This window comes from Pantherophis guttatus, chromosome 3 (genome assembly GCF_059756535.1).
Source record: "Pantherophis guttatus breed Tessera chromosome 3, ASM5975653v1, whole genome shotgun sequence".
Taxonomy (NCBI): Eukaryota; Metazoa; Chordata; class Lepidosauria; order Squamata; family Colubridae; genus Pantherophis; species Pantherophis guttatus.
Genome location: NC_142065.1, coordinates 213,168,501 through 213,182,985, shown reverse-complemented (window position 1 = coordinate 213,182,985; position 14,485 = coordinate 213,168,501). Strand labels below are relative to the sequence as shown.

General features: G+C 41.3%; 2 protein-coding genes and 1 long non-coding RNA gene across 3 annotated transcripts in view; 2 read left to right on the top strand and 1 right to left on the bottom strand.

Moving 5' to 3' along the window:
• On the bottom strand, positions 1-3,467 carry LOC132710147 (putative weak neurotoxin 3FTx-Lio1). The gene is made up of 3 exons (XM_060685645.2): positions 3,255-3,467; positions 826-936; positions 1-301 (listed from the first exon to the last, which is right to left on the bottom strand). The coding sequence occupies exons 1-3, from the start codon at positions 3,310-3,312 to the stop codon at positions 201-203; spliced, it is 270 nt and encodes an 89-aa protein (XP_060541628.1). The 5' UTR covers positions 3,313-3,467; the 3' UTR covers positions 1-200.
• Positions 124-14,485, top strand: part of LOC148114985 (uncharacterized) — a 451,234-nt gene continuing 436,872 nt past the window's right edge. Inside the window, exon 1 of the mRNA XM_087888855.1 lies at positions 124-225. The gene's annotated coding sequence lies outside the window, so the exon portion shown is untranslated. The remainder of the gene's footprint in view (positions 226-14,485) is intronic.
• Positions 12,791-14,137, top strand: LOC117666993 (uncharacterized). The gene is made up of 2 exons (XR_009620085.2): positions 12,791-12,969; positions 14,028-14,137. It is a non-coding gene; the product is annotated as an uncharacterized LOC117666993 (long non-coding RNA).

Genomic DNA, 14,485 nt, shown 5'->3' with positions numbered 1-14,485 from the left:
TAGAATGCAAAGGTTTATTCAATCACCACACGACAGAATTGGCAGAATGAAGTTGTAGAACAAGAGAAAAAGGAAAGATGGTGAGGTGTCCAAGAAAGCAGAAGGGGGACTATGGACCCCCTTGTGGTAAAGGCCAGAAGCATCAATCATCAAGGATTTTCCATGTTGGATGAAAGAAAAATGAAACGGATTCGTCGGTTTTAGAAGTAACTATTGCAATAGTCTGTGTTGCAACACTTCACTTCTTGATCTGGTCCTGCGATAGGGCAGGTTTCAGCACATCCTTGGATAGCCTGCATTCCTGGGAAAGAAACACAGACCAAAATTTAAAAACACCAAAGAACAGATCTGTGGCTGGTGCTAAACAAAATGGTAAACATATTTGTGCGTTCCCTCCCAGTAGGAAGGCAGACCTCTTTCCTCCTCTAGGAAATACACAGGAGTAAATGAATAAACGAGATATTTCTGGAGAAAATCCTTTGTTTTGACATGATTTGGGACAATTCCTTCTCCTTTGGATATTAATTACATGGCTTAATGTGCCAAGTCCAAAGTCGGTCAATTCCAGAAGAAACCAGCAGCTCTCCCAGATTTTTTCTCCCCCTTTCTCTAAATAAGGTTTCCCGCTCCAATCTGAGCTACTTCTGGGTCAGATGGGCCTCCCCATTCCAAGCCCCCCTTTCCTTGAGTCCTTCAACTGTCCAGCAACAGGGGGAAACCAGACGGAGCACAGGCAGGCCCTACATGTCCACCAACTCTTGGCAGCATTTGGGAGATCTAGATTCAGGAAGAAAAGCTGCGATAAATGATAAGAACTATGCTTACCCATTGTATCATTATTATTCTGCAATATGAAGCATAGGTTCTTCCCTACTTCACAGGCCTCCTTGAGATCACAAACTGTTTCATTGCATTTGTGACACTTCAAAACATATCCTGAATGAAAGAAACAAAACAGAAATCTTGGTTTGGTATTTATTTTTATGATCTTGCACTCTGATGTCCCGGTGCCTGGAGGCTGTGTGGATCTGGATGGGGAGGAACAGGCTCAGGCTCAACCCATCCAAGACTGAGTGGCTGTGGTTTCGGCATCCCGATATAGTCAGCTGACTCCATCTCTGACTATTGGGGGCGAGTCTTTGGCCCCCACAGAGAGGGCTCGCAATCTGGGACTCCTCCTGGATATGCAGCTGTCCTTGGAGGAACATCTGACAGCTGTAACCAGGGGGACCTTTTGTCAGGTTCACCTGATTCGCCAGTTGCGGCCCTTCCTAGATTGGGATTCCTTGTGCACAATCACTCATGCCCTCCTCACCTCGCGCCTGGACTACTGCAACGCTCTCTACATGGGGCTCCCCTTGAAGAGCACCCGGAGGCTCCAACTGGTCCAGAATGCGGCCGCGCAGGTAATTACGGGAGCTGCATGGCGTTCCCACATAACACCCCTCCTGTGTGAGCTGCACTGGCTCCCAGTGGTCTTCCGGGTGCGCTTCAAGGTGTTGGTTATCACCTTTAAAGTGCTCCATGGCATAGGGCCTAGCTATCTTCGAGACCGCCTGCTGCTACCAATGGCCTCCCACCGACCTGTGTGCTCCCACAGAGAGGGCCTCCTCAGGGTGCCATCGGCCAAGCAATGTAGGCTGGTGGCCCCCAGGGGGAGGGCCTTCTCTGTGGGGGCACCTACCCTCTGGAATCAGCTGCCCCCAGTGATACGAAGAATTCATGACCTCGGTGCCTTCCACCGTGCCCTGAAGACCTTTCTTTTTCAGCAAGCCGGGCTGGCTTAACACTTTTTAAAATGTTTTTAATAGGTTTGTTATTGTTCTTTTAATTATGGGGCCAAACGTATATATATCTTTTAAACTGTATTTTAATGTTTGTATCTATGTTTTTTACTTTGGCTGTACACCGCCCTGAGTCCTTCGGGAGAAGGGCGGTATATAAATTTGATAATAAATAAATAAAAATAAATAAATTAGATGGTAGATCTTTCGGTAGTAAGGTCAGCTGTGACAATTTCCCTAGAAAGATCGAATGGTCTAGAAACAGGAAACTCTGAATTCTAGCCCCAATTTAGACAACAAAGGCAGTTGGGTGATCTTGGGCCAATCACCCAACGATGGTGAATTCTAGTCCCACTTTGGCTGTGAAAGTTAGTTGGGTGACTTTGGTCCAATCACCAGGAGATATGGTGAGTTCTAGTCCCAAGTTAGACATCAAGCCAGCTGGGTGATGTCTCTCTGCCCAACCTACCTCACAGGGTTGTTGCTCTGGGAAATTAGGAGGAAGGAGGATTATGTTCCTTTGCTTCCTGGGGTCATTATAAAACTAAAAAAGTTGGGATAGAAAAAAATCATCTGTTTTGAAACAAGCCATAAAATATAAGCAAACGGCAACCTCAGAAGCTGGTCTCTTTTTGGAAGCTAAGCAGGTTGGGGCTGGTTAATTCTAGGATGGGAGACACCCGGGGCTGTCGGCTAGACTCTGAAATATCAGAAACTTCAGCTGTGACAAACAATCTAAGGTTGGTGTTGAGGAATGTGCAGGCTTGACTTGAAGGAGGCTCATTCATCCCTTTTGGCCGTACAATCAAAAATACCGAGCAATATAGTATAATGTCTTTTTTTTTCCCCTTTCTTTTCTCTTTTTTGATATGTATGGATAAAGGGGGATGTTATAATATTAATAATATTTTTAGTAAGTAAAGGTCAATATCTAGAGGAGGGAGTAAGTAATCTGTTATGAATTAGGTTTTTTTTTGTTATGAAGAAGTCACAGGGGGGGATGGGTGGGGAGGGGGGGTTAGGGAGGGGGAGGGAGAGGGGAAAAAAAAGGGGGGGAAAATTTGTATTTGAAAACTTTTTCAATTAAAAAAAAAAAAAAATACCGAGCAACAACAACAAACCAGACAGAGGCAGATGGAGGGCTAAGAAAAGGAAACATTTTTTATTTTATTCCCAGGAGTAATTCCATAACAGAATCCACCATCAAAAGGAACATCCACTTTCAGAGGCAGTCTACCCCAGAATGCCAGCCTGGAACAAGCCGCTGTCACAGCTATGGGCTTCTCTCCAAATGGAGACCCCCCTCTTCTCTGCCAAAGGCTCCTGTGGACCCTCCTTATGGAGTGCAGAACAGGGAGAAAGTCCCACCACCAGAACGGAGCACAACTGTCTCAAATACCATACCTCCCACTGCCTCCACCCCCTTTTTTTGTTTGATTTTCACCTAAGATCAAAGCTTGGTGGCCCTACCTGAGACCAGGTACACAAATCCCACCATTACCACCAAGGACAGCAGCAGAGTTTTCATCTTGCGATCTTCAGCCTGCAAAGTGTAGCCCAGGATGGAAGCAGACACTTATTTATACCCCTCTGAGATATCGTACTTGGGGGGCTGGATATCTAGGATTAAGAGAGAAGAAAGGGGAGATTCGGGAGAAAGGGGAAGGTCAGGGGGAGGGTATTGGCTTCCCCCTCCCGACACCAAAACGGAAACTGGATCACACCACGTGAAGAACCAACTGGTTCCTGTCTTCAAGGCAAACACTACCGTTCCGTGTGCAAAGCTTGGGCACCTGGACAGTTGGCATTATTACCACATGTGGTGGTCCTGCCAGAAGGCAAAACAATTTTGGCAAACAATTAAAATACAAATAGAAGAAATTATAAATCAACAAATACAAATGAGGCTAGAAAAGTTCTTACTGGGAATAATTACCGGGCCGTATGAAAAAGAAATAAGATATTTAATTATTCACATATTGACAGCAGCACAAATAGTTTTCACTCAAAACTGGAAAAACAATGACATACCATCAGAAGACAAGGTGATTAGAAAAATTATGGAATGTGCGGAAACGGATAACTCACAAAGGAGATACAAGAAAAAGATGAAACAGATTATTACTTAGTTTGGGATAAATGGTATAAATGGTTGGAGGAGAAAAAGGAAAAAAGATATGGAAGCAAATGAGAAGATATAAATTGTGGAAAGGAAACTAGGTACCTGTTTATGTTAAATGTAAATAAAATAATTTAGATTAAGAGAATGCGTACATATGATGTACTAGGATTATATGTATAAGAGATAGATTAAGATAAGAAAGAGAAAATGTATAAATATAGATTACTGATGCGAAAAAAAGATGAAAAGAAGATGTAAAGATGGATTTTTGTTTGTTTGTGTGTTTTGTTGTTGTTTGTTCGTATTAAAAAATGTTTAATAAAAATTATTAAAAAAAATAAAATAAAATGCCTTATTTTAATGCTTTCTTTAAGGAAAACATGTATATGTATGATTAATTACATATAAGAAAACGTACATTTTATATTATGTTTACAAGAAATAAAACTGAAAAACTTTTCCAAAAAAAAAGGCAACCAGTGCAGCTGCTCACACATGCACACAGATGCTCACCCACACTTCTGTGGCTTGGTTTCAAACAGGCTGCAGCCCGGCATTGGGTTGTGGACCAGGGGCTGTGGATCCCTGGACTAAAGGATTCCCACGATCCAAAAGTCAGGATAAGGAGGACAGAAAAGAGGCAGCAGGGTTGGTGAGATATGGCAGGAGGTTTTCCGAAACAAAACGACCATCAGGAACAGCGGGACAGAGAATGTTGAGAGATGCCTAAAAACATACATCAGGAGCCCTGGTGGCGCAGCAGACTAAAGCACTGTTATTAACATCAGCTGCCTGCAATTACTGCAAGTTCAAATCTCACTAGGCTCAGGGTTGACTCAGCCTTCCATCCTTTCTAAGGTAGGTAAATTGAGGACCCAGTTTGTGGGGGCAATAAGCTGACTTTGTATAAAATATACAAAAGTATGAAGGTTATTGCTTAACGCACTGTAAGCTGCCCTGAGTCTCCGGAGAAGGGCAGCATATAAATCAAATTAAAAAAAAAAATCAGTGAAAAGAAAACATCTTTTACTCAAGACATTAAAACCACAAACTGCTCACGCCTCTGTGGGGTTCAGGACAGAATGCTCTTGTCACCCACAAAATTCTCAGACTTTCTCTGCTACCAAGTTCAATGGAGCTTAAAACAGGAGCTTCGGCTGTTGATTGAAGGCAAACTTTGCACTTCTTAGACAACAATTTTTGACGGTTTTCGTTGTGCCCAAAATGAGGATGACATGCACAGAGTTGTATGATCTCTGCCCCAACTAATATTCCATTGTATCCCCGATCTCACAGTTTCGCTCCTTGCCAACTCCCTATGCATATGTTGATGCTTTGGGTTGACTGATTGAGCTAATAACCCTTGCCCCAAAAGTCTTCGTGTACCTCCAAATACAACAGGGCTTAAGAGAGATGTGCACCTGGCTTTGCTTATGCAAGGCAAACATTGCACACGATGCAAAATTATTGTACTGTCCGTATTGTCCCCATTAGCGTGTCTCCAGGCATAAGCCGTGAACAGGGACGTGGCATTCTCTCATTTGGTTCCTCGTTAAAAAAACATTCACAGTTGCAACACAACCATGTTTTTTAGAGGTTTTTGGATTAGAACTTTAGAATAACATTACTGTCACTTTAAATGTATACTAATCGGCATACATTAAAATGAAATTTCATGGCATACAGCTTTAAAGGGTCACCACCTCCAATGTACACTACATAAGCATGACAAATGAATGAATGAAGGTATCAAATTTATATTTCGCTGATAAAGAAATAAAGGGAGACTAGTATATATCTATTTCAAGCTATTTAGCTCTCATCAGCTAGCCATACCCTTACTTGGATTCAAACTTGGGCTGCCTGCATGTTAGGCAGTTGTATTAACCTCTGAGCCACAAGTTCTTCTCCCTTCATCAGCTTGAGCCAGGGGAGAAATTAAGTGTTTTCCTATCGAGACACCTGGTCTACCCCAGCATGTGGGAGGGAGTGTACTGCATCCCTTTCGCCTTTCAGCTCCAATCCAGGAGCCCTCAAGTAGTCACATTCACACACACACACACACACACACACACACACACTGCGGGGGAGACACGCAGCCCCCCCGTTCCCCGTTTTGGGTTTAGTAGGCCTCCCTGCAGCCTCCTGGGAGTGGAAACAGGCCAATCTATTGATTCAAAGAAAATTTGCACTTATTGAAGAAACATAGCTTATTGTGATTGCAGCTTCTCTAAAAATACCTGAGGTTTCCTTAGTAGTGGTGATTGCCCTATTCAGTTCATGCAAAGCTTATTTCAATTCAATTTTATTTATTGATTAGCCCATTGGGCCATATCAAGTGCAGAATTCCAAAGACAAATCATTACAAAGGTTTGGTAAAAACAAATTAAGTGAGATTGGAATAACTCGCAATTAAAATACAATTAGAATAAAATACGATCTAAAATAAAATCGGGATAAAATACGGGATAAAATACAATCGTTTAAAATACCGTTTACATATAATTAAAATTATATTATAATGTCGCCCCTCTGTCTACCCAATCAGTGTTAACTGCTATTAAAATTACATTGTTAGATCAAGTGGTCATTCTTACAATCTATTGCATTTTGCTGCACCAACTTTGTCCTCCTTCCCAACAACTTTACCACAAATTTAGCAATCCATTTTACCAATTGCAAGTTGGAACCTAACAAACAATATTGCAAAAAGTGCTCTTTAGACTTAGGGGTGCTGGTATAAAAGATCCTGCCCAGTTGGTGTTTCCTCAGGTCTGAATATAGGGGGCAATCAAAAATTACATGGGACGTTGTTTCAACTTCCCCCGTCCTACATAGACAGACCCTTTCCCTTACAGGAATACCCTTATATCTACCCCAGAGCATATTTGTTCCAAGTTGGTCCAACCTCAATTTTGTAAAGAATCTTCTCAGGACGGGAAACAAGGGCACAGCTAAATATTTTTCTATTTTGAAAATTTGTTTATTGGCTGATAACCAGGGGCAAACTTTTACTGCTGTCACTTGTGCAATATCTGCTTGGGCACTTATGTCCTTAAATCTCTGTGCAATCCAATTTCGGATCTGCCTATAGTCGTACTGCTGCCAATTTAAAGGGATACCAGAGCTAGATACCTGCTTCAGAACTCTTGATAACCAGTTATTTTTGTTACTCGAGATAATCTGCTCCATTAGCGCTAATTTTGGTAACCTCCTTTCCTCCATCTCGATTATTCTCAACCAATAATAAACAGTCTTCAACAAGGCCCTAGTGCCAGTCGCATGGACTCCTGTTTCTGCCCTTACTACACATGCTGGGGTTCTGGGGGACACTGCCAAAATTCTCCTCAGGAACTTATTTTGAGGGGTTTCCAGCCCAGGCAGCTTAACTGACCCCCATATTTCTGCCCCATAAGTAAGTACTGGTTCAATTTTCGCCTGGAAGACCTTTAGCACTGGAATTAATGAAGATGGAGTTTTCTCTAAAATAAGTTTGTTTAATTGAGCCATCCGAGCCATGGCCTTCCGAGCTTCGGCTTTTACCTGCTTATTCCATTTGCCATTTGTCTGAAATTCTAGCCCTAAATAGGTAAATGACTGAACTTGTTCTATTCTTCTATCATTTAAAACCCTTATATTTTGTTGCCTGCTAAATATCATTACCTTTGATTTCTCTATATTAATTGTCAGGCGATTTTTTTATACAATATGCTGCCAACCTCCCAAGTGACCTTCGTAGCCCCACCTGTGAGGCCGACAACAAAATTATATCATCGGCATATAACAAGCAATTGACCTGTCTTGTTCCTATACTAGGCCCATGGAGTGATGTATCTTCCAGACATTTTGGGAGGTCATTTAAGTATAGGTTAAAAAGTGTTGGGGCTAAAATGCAACCTTGTCTGACGCCCTTTTTTAGTAGGATTGCATTTGTTACCAATCCTGACCTATTCACTCGAACTCTTACTTGGGTATCCGTGTATAACAGTCGAATTAAATATAACAATTTCTTTTCTATTCCCATGGCCTCTAATTTATCCCATAAAATTTTTCTATCAATTGTGTCGAAGGCTGCCTTCAAATCTATGAATGCCACATACAGGGATTTTTTCCAAGACTTAAACTTTGTTATTAGATGGTCCAGCACAAAACAATTATCCATTCAAACCTTAGCTTGAAAACTGATGCAATTTGCAAGACCTTCGAAGTAGTATTTTCAGTCTCTTTCTGGATATACCTCCAAGTATAACTCAGCTTAAGAGAGATGTGTACTTTTCTCAACGGATTAAATGTACCGTGAGCAAAAACCTTTCACTTCCTTTATGCAACTGTGCTATGCCCAGAGGCATAACTGAGAAGAACAGAGAAGTGGCATCTCTCTATTGCTTCAATGGAAAATTTCACAGCGTATTTTAGCTCGGAATGGGACAAAGTGCCACGGCCAATTCACAGCTTTTGGACAAACCAAACTGCACCATGGCCCACTCATCATGGCCAACTCACCATGGAACAACTCACTGCAGGACAATTCAACAATTCACTTTAATTATTTAAAATCTTTTAAAAATTACTTTAATTTTTGTCATTCACATTTCATTTTGTCGCTCCAGTTACATCCTTTCTTTAATAATTCTATTCCACCATTTCTTCGATTAGTGTAACTCCTGTCTCTTGGTGAATTGTCCCAGGGACATTTGGCTACGGAGAGTTGGCCATGATGAGTTGGCCATGGCGCAGTTTGATTGGTCCAAAAGCAGAGGATGGTTTCAGTGTCAATCAATTGACCTACTGAATTAGATTTCACAGATGAGCCATCAAATAATTCTTTTACCAATCAGATTGCCTCTCCTATGTCCTTTGCCGGGGTCCCATCACAACTTTGTGAAAATGGTTGCCATTCTTTACTAGCTTGTCTTTATGTAAGTGAACCATGGTGGGCTTGAATCATTGCCCCTTTTCTGATACTCCACATGGTCTACCACTATTTCAAAAGGAATCAATCAATCAATCAATCAATCAATCAATCAGAATAATGTTGGAAGGGACATTGGAGGACTTGTGGTCCAGCCCCCTCCTCAAGCAGGAGACTCTATACAATTTCAGATAGGTTGGCATCCCAGAATTCATCTTTCTCTGTTCTATGTACTAAAGCACAGGACTTCCACACTTCCAATCTATAGATCAGGGTAGAAGGATCGCATCCCTTCTGATCAAGATTGTTTTCCGCAATTTATCAAGAGCAAAAGGCACAGATCATTATTAATGGAAGTTTGACAACAGAGTTTAAAATTGAAAAAGGAACAAGACAGGGATGTCCGTTGTCCCCACTTTTATTTATTTTAACACTAGAAGTCTTGCTAAATACAATACGGGACTCTAATATCTTGAAAGGTATAATGATTAGGGAAGAGGATTACAGAATAAAGGCATTTGCAGATGATCTGGTTGTTACCCTATCACAACCAATGGAATCAATAATCTTGATGAAGGACATTATACAAGACTATGGTAAAGTTTCAGGTTTTAGACTGAATCCAAAAAAGACTAAAATGATAGCTAAAAACATGACACAAGATCGTAAACATGAGCTTGAAAGGAGGGCAGGTTTTGAGACTGTACCTAAGGTAAAATATCTAGGAGTTCAGGTTGCAGAATCAAACATGAAATTGTTTCAAAATAACTATGAGGTGTTGTGGCGAGACGTGCAGAAAGATATGGAGACTTGGAAAAAACTGCAGCTGTCTCTACTTGGAAGAATAGCAGCAGTTAAGATGAATATTTTGCCAAGATTTCTTTTTTTGTTTCAAATGATTCCGGTGCTTAAAAGTGATAAACAATTGAAAGTTTGGCAAACTGGAGTGAATAAGTTCGTCTGGAACGAGAAGAAGCCGAGAGTGAAATTGAAAATTATGCAAGATGTTCCAGAAAGAGGAGGTCTTAAACTTCCAAACCTACAGCTATATTATGATGCAGCAGCTTTAACTTTAACAAGTGATTGGTTTGGAAGTAAAAAGGTTGGAATATTGAATGCAGAAAGTTTTGATCTTGAATTTGGATGGCATGCTTACTTATTTTATGATGACAAAGTTGATAAAGTATTTAAAAGTCATATACTTAGAGACTCTTTGATGAGAGTTTGGAAGAAGCACCGACTCAAATGGGATTATAAAATACCGCTATGGCTGGATCTTGGTCATACCTTGTGGAATACAAATATAATGTCACTCGGGGGGTTTTTATACAAAGAGGTTCTTTTTACAGATGCGGGCAGATGGCAGCTGAAGACATTGCAGACGCTGTTGGACGAAGGGATTAATTTAACTTGGTTACAATATAATCAATTACAATTGAGATGGAAAGAGGACCAAAAAACTGGTATTATGTTGCATGAGGAAGAATTGGTTAGACATATAAAAGAGAAAGGTCCAATGCATATCAAAAGGCTTTATAATGTTTTGCTAGAAAGGGATTCAGAAACTGAATTAGTTAAAGATTGTATGATTAAGTGGGCACAAAATTTTGAAGAACCAGTGATGTTGGAAACATGGGAAAAAATTTGGGTTCAGAATGTTAAATTTACACAGTCGCAGAACCTGAGGGAAAATTTCTATAAAATGTTTTATAGATGGCATTTAGATCCCAAAAAGTTGTCATGTATGTACCCTAATGTTCAGCCAAAATGTTGGAGATGTGAATGTTTGGATGCTACGTATTATCATGTTTGGTGGACCTGTAGGAAAGTTAAGGCTTTTTGGATAAAAATGTGGTGGGTCATGCAGAATGTGTTGAAGAAAAAAATTCAATTCTCTCCACAATTGTTTTTATTGGGTATAGTTAAGGGTTTTACATCGGGTGAAACAAAACTGATACTGTATATGATAACAGCAGCAAGATTGTTGATAGGTAAATACTGGAAAAATGAAGCTTTGCCCACTATTGAGGAATGGACTTTGAAGATGGCCAGTTTTGCAGAGATGGCGAAGATCTCAGCATACTTAAAAGATTGTTCACAAGAGACTTATGAATGGGAATGGAAAAGATGGATAGAATATGTTCAGAACAAATATCAAACTAGAAAGTATCAAATAGCCTTTACTTGAAAATAATGTTTTAGAAATATTTTAATGTAATGAGGTAAAAAGAAAAATTATACAGGGGAGGGAGGGGTTCAAGTTTATACATAAGTGTCATATTAAGGTTTTTTTTTTTTACGAGTTATGAGTATATTATAGGGAAGTCTGGGGGGAGGGGAGGGTTAGGGAGGGTTAGGGAGGTTGGGAAGTTTGGGGGGGGTGGGGGGGGGGAAAGGGGTGAAAATGTAATTGTAAAACTTTTGCAATAATAATAAAAAAAAGATTGTTTTCCTGTAGAATGTTTGCTATGAGAATGGCTAATATTATTTCTGTGGATGGAATTGAAGACTGCATGGACATTGTTATCTGGGGTGGAAAGGAAACATCTCCAGGGATACCCCAAGCTCAAAGAAACAGTTGGAGCAGGACGTTCTCTGGCCTACTACCTGCCCAACGTTTCAGCCAAGAACCTCAATTTAGGAAATCACCATTAAGGCCATCCTTGAAGGTTGATAAAATTTATTTATTTATTTATTTATTTTTGAATTTGTATACCGCCCTTCTCCCTGAGGACTCAGGGCGGTGAACAGCCAGATAAAAACACCAGATACAAATATTAAAACACATTTAAAAATATATATAGATTTGGCCCCGTTAATTAAAAACGATCAGCAAAACAGAACAATTAATAAAACCCTTAAAAAGAAATTAAGCCAGCCCGGCTTGTTGAAAAAAGAAAGTTTTAAGGGCACGGCGGAAGGCACTGAGGTCATGGATTCTCCTTATCTCAGGGGGCAACTGATTCCAGAGGGTAGGTGCCCCCACAGAGAAGGCCCTCCCCCTGGGGGTCACCAGCCTGCATTGTTTGGCTGATGGCACCCCGAGGAGGCCCTCTCTGTGGGAGCGCACGGGTCGGTGGGAGGTCGTCGGTGGCAGTAGGCGGTCTCGAAGATATCAAAACAGGACAGAAATTTGAGATTGCACTGTAGGTCAGTTTGTGGTTTTAATATCTTGAGTAAAAGGAGAAAAATAAATGAAGCAATGTTGTCATTTCATACGTTGCAGACGTATTGGAAAAACTCAGGAGGATCTTCAGCCAACATAGCATACGTGCACCCTTCAAACCCAAAAATACACTAAGATCTTTTTTATGAACAAGGACAAAGGGATTTTATGGGTGACAAGATGATTCTGTCCAGAATGCTCACAGGTTTGAGGAATTTCTGGTTTTAAAGTCATCAGTAAGAAGAGCTTTTCTTTGCAGGAATTGTTGATCTATGACTGAAGGCATCCCTTGGAATCATCTGTCCTGCTGTTACACCTGCTGGAGGTTTTGTACCAGAAACCCTATTGCCATGTCTGACCAACCCTCTATCCATCATCCTTGTCTATCCTGACTTTTGGATCTTGTGAATCCTTTAGTCCACTGGCCACTTTTAGAGAGAAGCAGTCATGCTCAGATCTGCTCAAAGGAAGCCATGTTTCTTGAATAAAGCCAGATCCATGGTTGCAACCTGAGAGGTTAGAAGCTTCAGAGAAGCTGCCCGCTTACTTAACTGAAGTACGAATAAAAAATAGGAAGGAGCTGTACTTTGCAGAGAGATATTTTGTTTAATTTTGCACTATGTAAGGATTGTATAATCTTGTATAAATACAGGAAGAGATGCCAATTGTCCATGTGCCCAGGTTTTGCACCCGGAACGGTAGAGTTTGCCTTGAAGACAGAGACTGGTTGGTTCTTCACATGATCTGATCTGGCTTCCATTTTGGTGTTGGGGGCAAAAAGGCCACACTCCCAGCCCTTCCCTTTTCTCCTGAACCTCCCTGTTCTTCTCTCTTAATCCTAGATATCCAGCCCCCCATCTCAGAGGGGTATAAATAAGTGCCTGCTTCTATCCTGGGCTACACTTTGCAGGCTGAAGAGAAGATTGCAAGATGAAAACTCTGCTGCTGTCCTTGGTGGTGGTGGCATTCATGTTCCTGGAGCCAGGTAGGGCCACCAAACTTTGATCTTAGGTGACAATCAAACAAAAAAAAAAAAAAAGGAGGGGGGAGGCAGTGGGAGGTATGATATTTGAGGCAGTTGTGCTCCGTTCTGGTGGTGGGACTTTCTCCCTGTTCTGCACTCCATAAGGAGGGTCCATGGGAGCCTTTGGGGGAGAAGAGGAGGTGTCCGTTTGGAGAGAAGCCCATAGCTGGCTGTTCCAGGCTGGCATTCCGGGGTAGACTGCCTCTGAAAGTAGAGGCTCCTTTGTGTAGTGAATTCTGCCATGGCACATTTTGCTAGACCAATTCTCGAATACAGCTCATCTGCCTGGAATCCACACTGTTTATCAGACATTAATACAATTGAGTGGGTCCAGAGGCAGGTGGATTCTTACGCCACCAGGCTCAAAATTTTGGGCTTAGACAGCTTAGAACTACGGCACCTTCGGTCTGACTTAAGCATAGTACACAAAATTGTCTGCTACCACGTCCTACCTGTCAATGACTACTCCAGCTTCAACCTTAATAATACACGGGAAAACAATAGATACAAACTCAAGGTAAACTGCTCCAAACTCAATTGCAGAAAATATGACTTCAGCAACAGAGTGGTCAATGCCTGGAATGCTTTACTCTGTTGTTACATCCTCAAACCCCCCACAGCTTCAACCTTAAACTGTCCACTGTCGACCTCACCCCATTCCTAAGAGGTTTGTAAAGGGGGTGCACCAGCATCCCTAACATCCCTGTCCTACTGTCCCCATTTATTTATACTCATTTCCTTTTTCCATGTCCGTGTTTATACTTAGACCTGTTATCTTGTTCATGTTTGACAAACTAATTAACTAACTAATTAAAAATAAATTACTTCTGGGAGTGAGATGAAAAATGTTTCCTTTTCTTAGCCTTCTCTCCTAATTCCTAGACCATTTGATTTTTGTATGGAAATTTGCACAGCTGACCGTAGTATTAAATGATCTATCATGTAATAAATAATAAGATTGCAAGATCGGAAAAATAAATATCCAAATAAGATTTCTATGTTTTATTTCTCTCATCTAGGAGATACCCGGATATGTCGCTCAGGCACTGGAATTCTCTGTTTGGGGAATGAAGAGTGTGCAGAAGGGGAGAACCTATGCTATAAAAAGACAATTAAGGAAGGTTTATTGGTCAAGCACAGTTCTTATCTTTTCTCACAGGTTTTCTTCTTGAACCCAAACTAGAGCTCCCAAATGCACCTGAGAGTTGGTGGCCACGTAGCACCTGTCTGTGCCCTTCCTGGGTTCCCTTGTGGTCATGGCCTGTTGCCGGACACTCTAAGGAATGCAAGGAAAGGGGGGCTTGCACTGGGGAGCCCCGTCTATCCCAGAAGCAGCCCAGACTGGAGGGGGAAACCTTCCTTAGAGAAGGGGGGAGGGAAATGCTGGGAGAGCTGAAAGTTTCTTCTGGAATTGAGGGAAAATGGATGAAGCCATGAAACATCCAGGAAAGGTGGAATTGCCCCTGAGTCATGTCAA